Source organism: Leiobunum rupestre, chromosome 4 (assembly GCF_980474605.1).
Source record: "Leiobunum rupestre chromosome 4, qqLeiRupe1.1.hap1, whole genome shotgun sequence".
Classification (NCBI taxonomy): Eukaryota; Metazoa; Arthropoda; class Arachnida; order Opiliones; family Sclerosomatidae; genus Leiobunum; species Leiobunum rupestre.
This window is the reverse complement of record NC_143387.1, coordinates 63,436,992-63,450,852: the sequence shown is the minus strand read 5'-3', so window position 1 is coordinate 63,450,852 and position 13,861 is coordinate 63,436,992. Positions and strand designations below refer to the sequence as shown.

The 13,861-nt window shown below is 39.8% G+C and overlaps 1 protein-coding gene across 1 annotated transcript; it reads left to right on the top strand.

Moving 5' to 3' along the window:
• The first annotated feature begins 204 nt into the window (after nucleotides 1-204).
• On the top strand, nucleotides 205-2,476 carry LOC149948726 (trypsin-3-like). The gene is made up of 7 exons (XM_090173844.1): nucleotides 205-280; nucleotides 1,050-1,248; nucleotides 1,318-1,592; nucleotides 1,664-1,752; nucleotides 1,818-1,874; nucleotides 1,948-2,041; nucleotides 2,301-2,476. Exons 1-7 carry the CDS (start codon nucleotides 220-222, stop codon nucleotides 2,369-2,371), a joined length of 846 nt encoding a protein of 281 aa, XP_090029970.1. The 5' UTR covers nucleotides 205-219; the 3' UTR covers nucleotides 2,372-2,476.
• Nucleotides 2,477-13,861: the final 11,385 nt, after the last annotated feature.

Genomic DNA, 13,861 nt, shown 5'->3' with positions numbered 1-13,861 from the left:
CATTTAACCACCTCGGTATTTGACAAATATAAATATAATTCGAGCAATCTAAAGACTAATCTAGAGGCTTTCCGTAATCCGGGATTAATGGCAAAGATAATCCCTATCTTTATTCATTGCACCCCAATTTAAAGCGCGCGTTATAATCTAAAACGCCATAAAAAGAAATTGGTATAAATAGGGACGTATGACTGTGTTTAGGATCACATTGTGTCGAATATGGCAGCTTTGTTCCAATTTGCACTCGTCGCTGTTTGCGTCGCGGCTCTTGCAGCTCGCGGTAAGAATTCTTAGTGATAAGTTGGCCGTACCAGGGATGGGCACCGCTCAGCCCCATTTCAGAGGTTTTCCTCATTTTGAACGGAATTAAGTGGTAAACTATCTTTTTCGAAAAGGGTGAAATGGAATATAGTGGAGCGCTGATTTCGACTCTCATTTGAGTGCGAAATGAGACGAGCCCTGAATTAGACTCGTTTGAGTGCGAAAAGAGATGAGCCCCAATTTAGACTCCCATTGGAGTGCGAATGAGAGAAGCCCCGATTTAAACTTAATTTGAGTGCGAATAGCCTCAATTTGATTGCGAATGAGAGGAGCCCTGATTTAAACTAATTTGAGTGCGAAAAGAGATGAGCCCAGATTTAGACTAATTTGACTGTGAATGAAAGGAGCCCCGACTTAGACTAATTTGAGTGCGAAAGAGATAAACCTCGATTTAGACTCATCTCAGTTCGAAAAGAGGAGCCCCGTTTTAGACTCTCAGTAGACCCCGAAATAAGGATAATCGATTCAGAGTGTCATTTGAGAGGAGCGCTGATTGAACTTTCAAATGAGACTGAAAAGAAAGGAGGTCCAATTTCGTTCCCCAAATTAGCGCTAAAAGATAGGAGATCCAATTACGCCCTTGAATTTAGGACGAGCGTAAGCGGATATCTAGAGAGTGAGCGCGTGCGGCGGGTGAGCTGAGCGGTTCTTTAAGCAAAATATCCATCACTAAGCAGAACGAGTGAGTACCGATGACTGACGTCATTGTAAATTGCCTTTGTTTACAGAATGCGGAGTCCGACCCACACGATTTGACCAGCCTGGCTGGAGAATCGTCGGAGGTGAGGACGCCGAACCAGGGGAATGGCCGTGGCAAATTTCCCTCAGGCTGGTCAACGTAGACACCGGCGTTGTCAGAGGACACATCTGCGGAGGTTCCGTCATCGACAAGGAATGGGTCATGACCGCCGCTCATTGCGTCGACTCGTAAGTACACTCACAAATACATTTTGGGCTTCTTTACTGATCGCGAACCATTGGGTTTTAAAAATGAAGAACATCCGACCCCGCCGCTTACAACATCCGACTCGGAGAACACAACTTGAAGGTCGAAGAAGGAACTGAACGTGATGTCACCGTCACCAAGGTCATCAAACACCCAAGCTGGAACTCCAGAACCATCAACAACGACGTCGCTCTTTTGAAATTGGCCACTCCTTTGGATTTTGAGGGTGAACACAGCCACATCGGCGTGTCCTGCTTGGCCGACAAGAGCTTGAAGTTAGACGGTCGTATGTGCACTACCACCGGATGGGGTCTCACCAAACACCGTCCGTATTTAATACAGTTTATCCTTAATCTTCTTCGAGCTAAGAATTAATTGACACACGGCTCCACACAGAGGGAAGTCAACCCGAGGTCTTGCAAAAGGTCGATGTACCAGTTTGGAAGAACGATGTCTGCCGACGTGCTTTCTTGTTTATCAACACCGTAATTATAATTAATAATAATAATTATTACATGATTAACTATAATTCAATAAATTTTCTTTATAGGTCACCGATGGTATGATCTGCGCTGGATACGATGAAGGTGGAAAATCCGTCTGCAACGTAAGACTTGGTTTTTTAATATTAATAAAAACGTGCTTTCCGATCTGAAAAAACTTCTGTGGTATTTATCCAGGGTGACTCCGGTGGACCTCTACAATGTCTTATGGAAGATGGTAAATGGTACCAGACCGGTATCACTTCCTGGGGAGTTGGATGTGCCTGGCCAAGTAATTCTATATAATTTTTTTTAATTGATTATTAATAATTATTAATGTTCATTATTTATAACAATTATTAATGTTCATTATTAATAATGAGTATTAATGTTCATTATTAATAATGAGTATTAATGTTAATTTTAATAATTATTATTTATTAATATTAGTGTATTAATTGTTTATTAATAATAATTTATTAACTTTTAACTACTAATATTTATTTACTAATTATTAATTATTAACTATTAATATCATTTTTTCAAACCAGGATACCCCGGAGTTTTCGCTCGAGTACCAACGTACAGAGATTGGGTAGTCAGTACCATTTCTTCAAACTAAAACATCTTAACATGATTTCTTACAAAAAGATGATCATTTGCTTTGTTTTGTGAAAAATATTGTAAAAATTAAAAATAATAAATAATTTATGATTACAAAAATTAATAGTCTCATTTTATGGGTTTAAATTTAACAACGATTTAGGCAAATTAAACAAAATAAATAGAAAATCGCTAAGGTCATCGCTATTGTAAAAAACAAACATGAAAATAAGCATGCATAAGTTACATTATTCACTTAAGTGTGGCACTTTTAGTTTGCCTGCATCTATCTACTACCTCCATTATCTTTTTTCCTAAAATAAATTTAACAAATGCAATAATAACTAAAAAATGTAGGTTGATATTGATAATGCCCACAATGACTCCACACAAAACACATTACCACTTTAAAAACAAATCAAATACCGGCACCGTGAAGAAAGAATGCAAGAAAACATTTGCCTAAGTAGGCTAAGTGCCATACTAATGGTTAATAGACAGATTAAAACAGCGATAGAAAACGTGGACGGTGATGGTTCGCGTGGCATGAAGGGCTTGCCACCACCTTCCTACGCATTGTAACACGGCCACCTGTTTAAGGCTTTAAAAGTCGCTAGATAACTAAGGCCTTAGGTGGTGCCTAGGGTATTAGCCTAGCTTTCGAATATATTACTTATGTAACGATTTGGGATAATGACCGTATTCAATTATAGGCAACACATTTCGGAAAGGGAAACTTTTCGCTGTGGTGGATCAAGTTGCGTTTGTTTGGCATCTTGCATATCAAAGCTTTTTTTACATGATCTACTAATCTATTTATATATCTTTATAAAAATGATTTTCAGTGGAAAAAAATAGTTCATATTACTATGGAAGAAACCGAGGGGCTTGAAAAAATAATGTGTACCATATTTTTGATTTATATATATATTCTTTGTATTTCCCAATATTTCTTCCTATTTCGTACACCAGATTTCTGAAGTGGTTAGCAACTCGACTTAGCAGTAGTAGAGCTCAGGGTTTGGATAAGAAATATCAGATTTTTTAGAAAATAATCTGCGAATTAAATAACCGCGAATAATATCGATAAATAAACAGTTAACCGAAATTTTTACGAATAATCAAAATTTTTGTGGTTAATTTTTCTGCTCCGCCGAGCTCTAAACACTAAGCTCCTGGCCCTCAAAAAATTCAAATAGTGCAGTGGCCGATACTCAGCATCGATAATCTAACGGCAAATCGTGAAACAATTTGTCAACACGAATCTGCCTGTTGTCAGACCGAATTCGGGCTAATAAGCGTCCAAAAACAAGATGGCAGCCGAAATGGCGGTTAAAATTCGATTTTTGTTTAGACGCGCATTTCTTAACTCTTTCTGCTTCAAATGTGATAGTCTTTTATGTAGAAATACTTTTTATGGACCCCTGAAAATTTTTATGGCCTGTCCTATTCGAAAAAAAAATGCCCATTAATGCAAAATGGCGGACAATTTTGAAAATTTTGAAAATTGTATAAGGTAGTGTGAAGGCTCTTTCCCGATGTTTTCTGGGGCGTTGAACACCATCAGGGAATAATTAAAAGTGACTCCCGATGATTCCTAGGGCCAATTTGAGCCTGTGGGATAATTGTAACGGTGCATCGATTAACTATTAAGAGGCATTCCGCTTTGACAGTTCTGTTGTTTGAATTTAAGCGCGTCCTCCTCCTCCTCCTCCTGCATTTCTCATTCCTTCTACGTACTCTCTGCGAGACTTCAAGGATGTACCGTGATTGCGCAATCTGTCTTGTGAAAAACGGAAGTGCTTACTTTAACTTACGTCGTTAGTTTAATTTTAACTGCCCAGCACGCAGTTGGTAAGTTAAGTTTTATTTTTGAATGGTGTTCAGTACGGTGGCAGATCTTACTTTTGCTTTCTGATTCGTATAGAATATGTAGGCTGTAGGTGGAGGTTTTATATTCCAATCTTTAAAAAAAAAGAAAACCCGTACAAGCTAAAGGGTAGATATTCCGCCTTCCACTGGCGAAAACTATCAAACTTAATTTTTGAAAATTTTTAATTAGAAATTAATACTAATTTTCCACTTGTGTTTGTATGAAGAAATCTTATTTTTGATACCACATTCCAAGGGTTTAGTCACTGGCAAAACGTATGGACAACTGATTACTGATTTGCGACCCTTTCATTGATTCCTCTAAATTGTTTCTGTGTGTTCATTGGTGCGTCTCATTTATTCTGCGATTTCCATTTATTTCTCAATTTTTTCTGCGTTTTATAGCGATGTACGGCATTTGTTCTGGGATTTCCACTGCTTTCTCACATTTGTTCTGGGATTTCCACTGCTCTCTCACATTTGTTCTGGGATTTCCACTGCTTTCTCACATTTGTTCTGGGATTTCCACTGCTTTCTCACATTTGTTCTGGGATTTCCACTGCTTTCTCACATTTGTTCTGTGGTAGTGTGGTTTCCATTTCTTTATCCCCTTGGTTCTGTGATTTCCAGTTATTTCTTACAATTGTTTCTTTGATTTGCAGTGATTTATCACATTTTTCTGCGCATTAGAGTGATGTATCACGTTTGTTCTATGATTTTCAGTGGCTGAACTTTAACTTTTATTTTAAGATTCTGATTCGGTCCATCATCAAAGAAATTGACCATCCCTCTACGAAAAATGGTTCGTTCTTCCTTTGCCAAACCTTGTAAACGCCAGTTTGGTGTCAAAACCTAGGAAAAACAAAATATATATCGTTTCACCAATGAAGTATTTTGGTCTCCATCTGACATGATATTGAACCAGTTGAATAGTTAGTGTAGGGTGCTGTTGGCTCGAGTAGCATGTAGGGCTTGCTACCACCCTCCTACGCTTTGTAACCCGGTCACCTGTTCAAAGGCATAATAAGTCGCTAGATGACTTGGGCCTAAGGTGGTGCCTTGGGTATTAGCCTAGCTGATTATTATTAACTCGTAACGGCGTTGCGTGTCCCCATCGCGTAGTGCTTGTTGGAAGGTCGCTTGGTAAGGATGGTATCCAGTGGCGGACTGGGTCTAATATTTTGGGCTGCCAGAAGACAAAGGGCCCCAGCTTAAACAACTATAACTCTATCGTGTTTGAGGGGCCCACTTCATGAACGGTCCGTGGGGCCCACCTGCCATTGGGCAGGTTCACTCTTTGGCCAGTCCGCCACTGATGGTATCGATGATGGATTAGAACTCCCCAGACATAGCTCTCTGATAAGCCAAGGTCGATGCAGTTCTGATACTTGATCGAGGATCAGCATTGAAGTACGCCAAGACCACATCTTCCAAGTCGATGTTGTTTCGACCTTGTCCACGGAACCTTGGGTTGATCTCTCGGAGAACAGTTGCGTGACTAGATGACTGTTAGGATAACGAATTTGAAACAACTGACTTACTAAATGGGCGTTCCGATTCCCTACACCATGATAAAGCTCAATCATATAGAATAAAGAGGCACATTTGATTTAGTAACTTCGAAGAATGATTTTATTAGGTAGTGGTATCACTTTAAATATGAAATGGTAAACCAACCTTTGTACGTTTAACAAAAAACATAAATAATAGCGGCTGATATACCTAGGTATAAAAAGATATATTATGTCCTGCAATCATCTACTCTTATTCTTCATTTTATTTAATAAATTTTAAACGTTTGTTATTTGTTTATTTTGGTTTACGGCCAACTTTTCTTCTTTCAAGCCCTCAAAACTCTGAAAAAATAACCGTATTTTGACCAAATTAATTGTATTCTTACTCTTTTCAATATGCGCTTCAACTTTCTCATTGACGCTTTTTGTCTGAGACCTACCGGTGAAAAAATAGATTTTCTAAAACGCAAAAATATATGCTTCGATTTTTCTGAAATTTACAAATTCAATTGCTTATATACCCTGAAAAGTTCCGTCACGTGATTCTTGAGGAAACGCTTGGATCGATCAATTTAAAAGACCCTGTATTTAGTTTCACTATGGGATTATTGGAATTTTGGTTTTAGGCAATACCTTATAACTATAATAATTACCACGTAATAGGTACTTTTACCAGGAAAATACGTGAGTTTATTTGTAATTCCCTAATGTAACCCCAATTTCTGCACGACGTTAATTACCTAATGATCATAGAAATCTTTCAAAAGAGGCTTATGGTTTCTGTTATAAAATATTTTTACACGTACGACTCGAGTTATTGAGAGCAATACTAAACTAAGAATAACTGATACTGATATGTTTGAAATTTTAACTTTTGGGGTTTATGAGGTTTTGCTTACTGAGGTACATCAGCCGCTTTGAAACGCCTTAAGAATTCAGAAATTCTGTTCAACTATCACTACGATAGGCTGTCGGGGCTTCGGCGATATACGTGCGAGAAAGTTAGGTTATTCTTGGGAATATTTTACTACTGCATCATGGAATAGCGAAAATTTTCGATTCCTATACACTCTTTTTCGCGGTTTTTTTCTGGGCGCGTTCATATTTGGTTTTTCCCCTTTCAGCCCCATCCAATAAAGGCGCGAAAAAGAGTGTAGACACATAAGAATTAAGAAACGTACGTATGCCACAATGACTTTCTGCGTAGGTACAGCTTAGTTTTTCTCAATTGATTAGTAGTATAGCTAACATATTCAAGTATTTATTAAACAGAGACTTATGCATCAAGCTACTAAGTCAGAGGCATGGCCAAGTTACTGACTAGGCAAAATAGGCAATTCCCTAAGGCCCGTACGTTTGTAAGGCCCGCATCCTAAACGTAGGTTTCCGTACAGCAGATTTAAAAATAAAATGCTGCATTAGGGTACGGTTAGAAGACTTGTCTATGGCCTGGAAAAGTGATCATCAGCTTAGATTCGGCTCCAGCTCCCCGGCAGAGGCGTACCGATAGGGGGGCAGAGGGGCATGTCACATGTTGAACCGGGTGCCGCTTTAAAGGTCTTCTTCGGGGGGCGCCAAAAGGTCCAAAATTATTCCAACTATATACATGTACGTTACTTATATTCAAATGTTCCTAAAGGTCCTTTAGATGCATTTGGCTTTTCGAATCAATGCGCGCGTAGATTTTGGTTTTTAAAGTTCTTAATGACAGAACACTGTCGAAGGACGAACTCATCTGGATTTCGTTGGGAATCAGTATAAAATTACCAGTAGAACAAAACCAACGGCGTAATATATAAGGGATAAATTAATAAGTATTCCTAATTTATTTTATTAATGACATACATCGGGGGCGCCATATCAAAATTTTGAACCGGGCGCCACAACTCCTCGGTACGCCACTGATCCCCGGAGCAGAATTTGGGGTTGTTGGATTATATTTTTAAACAAAAGAGCATTATGGTTACATTTTCACAAACTTTAACTGGCATAAATGATAAAATATTTCTGAAGGTTAACGGTAATGAGCTGTTGGCTGGCGTGGCATCCTACGCAGTATAGCCAAGTCACCTCAAATAAAGACATTAAAAGTCGCTAGCTGACTAGAGTATAAGACTAGCTAATTATAATTTTGACAACTTAAATGGACCTCTTATTTGACAGTCTGGTTAGATAAACTTCATGAAATTCTTGTTACTTTAGGTGGAATTCTGGAAAACTTTTCCGAGCTTACCAGAGCTTTTTGAATCTGATAATGTTATAACGGATTCTGTCCACTTAAGTAAGAATTATAAATTTCTATACATTAATAGTCGTGCTTACGGCCTAAAATCTATTTGAAAAGTCAACTTTCCCACTTTATTTACTATATCACGTCCAGTTGGTCAGATAAACTCTTTTTTTTTACAATGGAACACGTAGCATTGAACTGATAGCCCGTTCAAGGGACACGGGGTACTGAACAGAAAGCAATTTCACACTGGAATTTATTAGAGACGTGTGGTCAGAAATTTATATACCGGTGCTCCAAGTGATCAAACACCGGTGGTCTCATCATTCTGCCCTACGCCAGCGTCCACAAGCCCGGACAGGTGACAAATCCAGCATAGGTAGAAGTACCCTACTACTGATGGTCTCATCCTCGACGCAAGCTACTCATCCCGACAATTAAAAGGCGCAGCAATGGGGCGACCAGTTACCACTTCGCGCACAGCTGTGGGATAGAGAGTGGATGCTATAGCAACTCCAGCCGACAACCTACCTACGTAGGTAGAGAGCCACACCCTTCAGAAAGAGCTCCTAAAGGGGAACGATGGACACACAGCGGTCCACATAATTCAGCACAGCTGGCACCGGAGATCCCGGTGTGCTCCAAAAGGTCAGTAAACAGGACCATTGCACCTCATACGGAGACCCGCCACCCCACAGCAGGCTACCAAAACCGCCGAGGCGACAGGATGCCTGGCCGCTCTTCGTTAGCCTGAGCCGAAACCCAGTTTCCAGCCCCTACCTGACCAAAGTCGGAGGTGGAGATAGGACCATTTGATTGAAGCTAACATCTCCCAGTGCGCCACCACCCTTATGGGTTACAAGAGTCGGACCCCGACTCCCCGATAAAGCACCAGTTATTGCACACTCTGACCCGTTAAGGGCCACACAGAGACTCTTGAATAGAGTGTTGTCTAAAGGCCTTTGAATAGAGTGTTGTCTAAAAGCCTTTGAATAGACTAGATACACAGATACGTTTGAATTTACCAGAAAGACCCGACATCCTTGAATAGGCTAGAAACACACAAACACTTTAATTGACTTTAGTGACCCTTGAGTTAACTAGATAAGCCCTTATGTGCTAAATATAAATAATTTGTGTTAGTTGTTTATTACTTTCTCACAAAAATAGTGTTGCCAACTTCTTCTTGCGGCTAAAACCAATGAAAAGTTGGTGCAATTTCAGTATGGACGGTGGATACGTCCATGGTGAAGTATAGTGGTTAACCAGTTAGGGCTCACCAAATGCTTAAAGGAATGCCCAAATATTATATTTCACTTCGGGGATCACCCAGATCTTATGCAGGGAGAGCGAAATTATTTGTTTGCTAAATCAAGCGGGGGAATAAGTGCTGTAAATAACATTTCAGAATTTAAACCGCAAAGCAAGGGTTCCTAGTCTTTAAAATGTCTTTAAATTTTCGATTAAAAATTAATAATGATTATTAGGACACCCTAAAGTATAGTGACCGGCTATTCGATCATACATTACTTCAACGTTTGCCGGCAGCGTCCTCTATTGCATATAAATAGAAGCTCTTCGAAAAAACCAAACCCTCTCTTCCTCCTAGGAAAAGCAAAAATTAAATTGAGGATGTGTTTTTGCTACTCCTACATGTAGTTTTCTCCAAGCTCCTAATTTCCCTTGTTTGTCGGTCACTGGCGGAATCCAGTGGGTTTCATTAACTATTAAGCTATTTTATTCAAATTTATTTATTTTTAACACAAAAAATAGGTATTAACGGTAAATATTTATTCTCAATAATAATAATAATAATAACTATATTATTTGACTGTACAAATAAATTATATTTCGCTAGATGGCTCTAGCGTGCAATAGCTATAAACAGAACCAAAGATAATCTATACTACCACTGCCTCCTATATTTTATCATAATCCATAAAATAGGAGGAAAGGGAATTCTGACTTCATATCGGTGGCGGCACCTAATAGCTAGTTCAGTCTAGGATAAGTAAACCATAGAAATCGGATAACAAACTAGAACGATTTTTGAAAATTGGTCGTGGGGTCCGATTAGAACTTTTAAAAAACCCTGCCTTTGGCCCATGCTTTTCGTTTGGCTTGCAACGAAAGTTACGCCATCGGTGCCAAACTGGTGAACTAACACTCTATTTCGCCTAAAATTAAATGGCAGACTTTAGCTCGACGCTAATACTCTTTACAGACGAGGCTTATAAACCCGGGTTTAGAACCCGTTTTTTAAACCAGAGCTTATTTAGCTATACTTTGGTTTACTGAACCCAGTTTTATTAGCCTCGTCTGAATAGGGTATAACGCGGTTTTTTTAAATCTTTAAAGTAACTTATGTTTAATTAAAGTTGAAGAATCCGCCAAGGAGGATAATAATCCTCCTTAATTTCGCTACTATAGCGGGAGATAGGTGACGTCATTCTCTCCGGTGACATTAAATTCTTGGCAGAACCACTCTTTGAGCTCTGATTGGCTGAGATCTGGCTATCGTCTGCCACGGCGTTTGGTCCATTTGCCAGTTACACGGCAGCATTCTAGTTACCTATGAGATTTCTATGGGCAGCGCAGATGGCGTTACTGTCGTTTTAGCCAAGAATCTAATCGGTGCCTTGTCAGCCATTAAGCGTTCTCAATTCGGACCTGGAAACATGTCCAGTGGTTCTCAGGAACAGAAATTGCACTAGATTTGGCAAGCGGAGGACGGAAAACACTTAACCTTTGGGGACATCACCAAAACTCACCTCCGTGGTGGAGCGAAATCAGGTACAGCATGCAATGACCAAGGATCTAGACTAAATCGAGATATTGAGAAAAAGAAAGGGGATATCCCGTGTAATAACTCGGGAGTTAATGTTGTCACTTCCCAACCTTCCCCCCTCACGTTAACCGACAGTGGTACAATGGACTGCGATAATATTAAGTTGGATGACAGATTTCAACAGAATGTAGTCAAACGTAAGAAGACAAAAAGAGGAAAACGTAATAGCATGAAAAGTAAAACATTGCCAGTCCTTCGTGTCGGTTTTCTAAATATCCAAGGAGGTACGAGGCCCCAGAAGTGGCAAGAGCTTGGTGCAGTTATGGCTTCAAAACATTTAACTTTCTTTGGATTAGCAGAAACACACCTACGTGATGGCGCTGAACCCATGGTCCCAAGCGGCACTCAATGGGTTGGACTGAATCGGGTGAAGTGCGAGAAAAAACTAGGTGGAATCGGCGTTCTGTTACCTGGAAATGAAATAGTCTCTAGAGTTAGGAAATGTAAAGAGCATTTATGGTTCGAACTTGAAAGTATACCTAATATGAGCTTCGCTATTGTCTATTGCGCTACTGGGTGCAAACCGTCCTCTATTGAACAGAATGAAGCTATATATGACTGTCTCCAGACTGATCTCCTAATCGAACTGGGTAAAGGGAATGAGATATGTATACTGGGAGATTTCAATAGTCACATTGCTAAAGAACTTCGTGGATGAGAACTCCCTGGTTATTGGAAACCTATCACCAGTCTGCCAAGGCGTTCACACACGGCGGGATCATCAGTCGCAGACAACAATCGACTATGCACTATTTAGTGAGGGAGCCTTTCGATGTGTTACTAGTATGATTATTGATGAGCAAGGTACTTCCAGTGTAGATAGTGACCACAATGCTCTATTTCTTGAGCTCTCACCTCCAACTACGGCCCAACAGCCACTAAATGCGGTACAATCAACATCTGACTCAACGACACAGCCTAAGGTCTTCTGGAATTTTGACGATCCTGATGGATTAAAATTATTGAGGGATATTATGGAAAACAAGGCTAGCTCTGATCTAAGTTCCTACGAGGATTTTACCAATGCCTCGCGAGAGACAATTACCAAAACACTAACCAAAAAGAAAGCGTCCAAAACCAAAATAAATGGTTATAGCCCAAAGAGGTGGTGGGACAAGGAGGTCTCTCACGCTGTAACCCAACGTACGATAGCAAACAAAGCACACCGAGAGGCGTTGCGCTCTAAACAAAAACCTTAAGTAATAAAAGAAAAATGGATTACCTACCAAAAAACTAAGATGACAGCTAAGGCCATTGTAGATAAAAAGATAAAAGTTGTAAATAAAAAAATAGAACTAGACATACAATCAGTTGGTAAAGAAAAAGGGAAAAAGTTCTGGAGATATGTCAAAAGGTTACGACAAGAAGGGAAAGCTATTACCACCATATTCAAAGGCGTTAAAGCTAGAGATGGATCTCTTCTGTTCACGCAAAAGCAGATAGCTCAACGGATCGGAGAATTTATAGAAGACTTGGAAGAGGATCTTCTCACATCCGTCACATCGGTGCCTCCCAAAGAAGTTCCGGCCTTACAACTGCTGAATACCAAAATATAGTTGACAAGGATTCGCTCTTAGCAGACTTTACTGTTATAGAGCTGGAGATTGCACTTAAGAGAATACATAATGGAAAAGCTGCTGGCCTGGATGGTGCATATGGCGAGTGTCTACTAGCTCTAGGCCCTCTTGCAAGGGCAAACCTGTGTTCACTATTCAACGATATCCGTAGGGGTAAATGTATTCCGAACGACTGGTATGAAACCCGAGTTACCTTAATTTTCAAGGGCAAGGGTAAAGATGAAACTGACCTAAGTGCCTATAGACCAATCGCTATAACATCAGTTCTTTATAAGAATTATGCAATTCTATTGAAGAATCGTATGACAAGCTATCTTGAAACTAATGGCGCATTAAGTGAAGCACAAGCGGGTTTTAGGAATGATCGGCGCATCGCGGACAATTTGTTTATTTTAACTAGTTGGATTGAACTATCACGAAATTATAACAAACCACTATTCCTAGCGTTTCTAGATTTGAAAAAGGCATATGATAGCGTTAACCGAGAACTGTTGTGGCAATCGCTATTAAATAAGGGCCTTCCAAAAGAATTTATTCTTCTGATCTCAAATCTATACTCTTCTTGTAATTATGTATATAGTTTAAAAGATTTTTATTCTGACTCCGTTCCCAGTAGAATTGGCCTTCCCCAAGGCTGCCCCCTATACTTTTTGTGATATTTATTGATGACTTACCACGTAATGTTGAAAAGCTTCACCTAGGTGCCAGTTTACCAGGAACCCAACTACCAATGTATAACCTAAATCTCTCGTGTCTGCTGTACGCAGATGACATTATCCTCTTAGCAAATTCTTCCAAAGATCTACAAAGCATATTAGATGCATGCTCGCAGTTTGCAATTTCCAAAGGTATGAGTTTTAGTATGGAAAAATCCAACGCGATGATTCTCAATGGCTCTTTCCCAACTAATGAGGAGTATGATTTTAAACTTTGCGGGGAAGCGGTGTCTGTTGTTGATAAGTACACTTATTTAGGTATTGTAATAACATCTAAAGGGGAGCACTTTCTCAGTGAAATGTGGATAATAGTTAAGGGCAAGAGTAGTAGGCTACGTTGGGCAATCAGCAATATGGCCTCGTTTTCCTACAATAGATACTCGGTGGGTCGGACGCTGTGGAAGACTGTAGCTGTACCAGCCCTCACGTATGCTAATGAGGTACTTTGCCTTGCAGGGAATAAGAATGCGTGTCTAGAGAGGGCTCAGAAAGATGTGGGTAAAATGCTGTTAAATGTTGGCCCTTTCGCCGCCAATGCGGCTATACAAGGAGAAATGGGCTGGTCTTTCATGGCCTTCCGGGAGTGTAGAAGTAAAGTCAAATACCTGGGACGTCTAAAGTTCTTGGACCGAAACCGTCTAGTCAAACAGGTATATGACTTTATCAGAAATAATGGTCACGCCACCGATTGGACTAAAAGGGTGGCTCAATTAGATAGGATATATAGTGTTGGAACTAGTAGGGGCACATGC

Coding starts and splice junctions, on each gene's coding strand:
- LOC149948726 (XM_090173844.1), top strand. CDS start 220: ATGGCAGCTTTGTTCCAATTTGCACTCGTCGCTGTTTGCGTCGCGGCT. Junction 281..1,049: donor CGCGGCTCTTGCAGCTCGCG/GTAAGAATTCTT, acceptor CTTTGTTTACAG/AATGCGGAGTCCGACCCACA. Junction 1,875..1,947: donor GTGGAAAATCCGTCTGCAAC/GTAAGACTTGGT, acceptor GTATTTATCCAG/GGTGACTCCGGTGGACCTCT.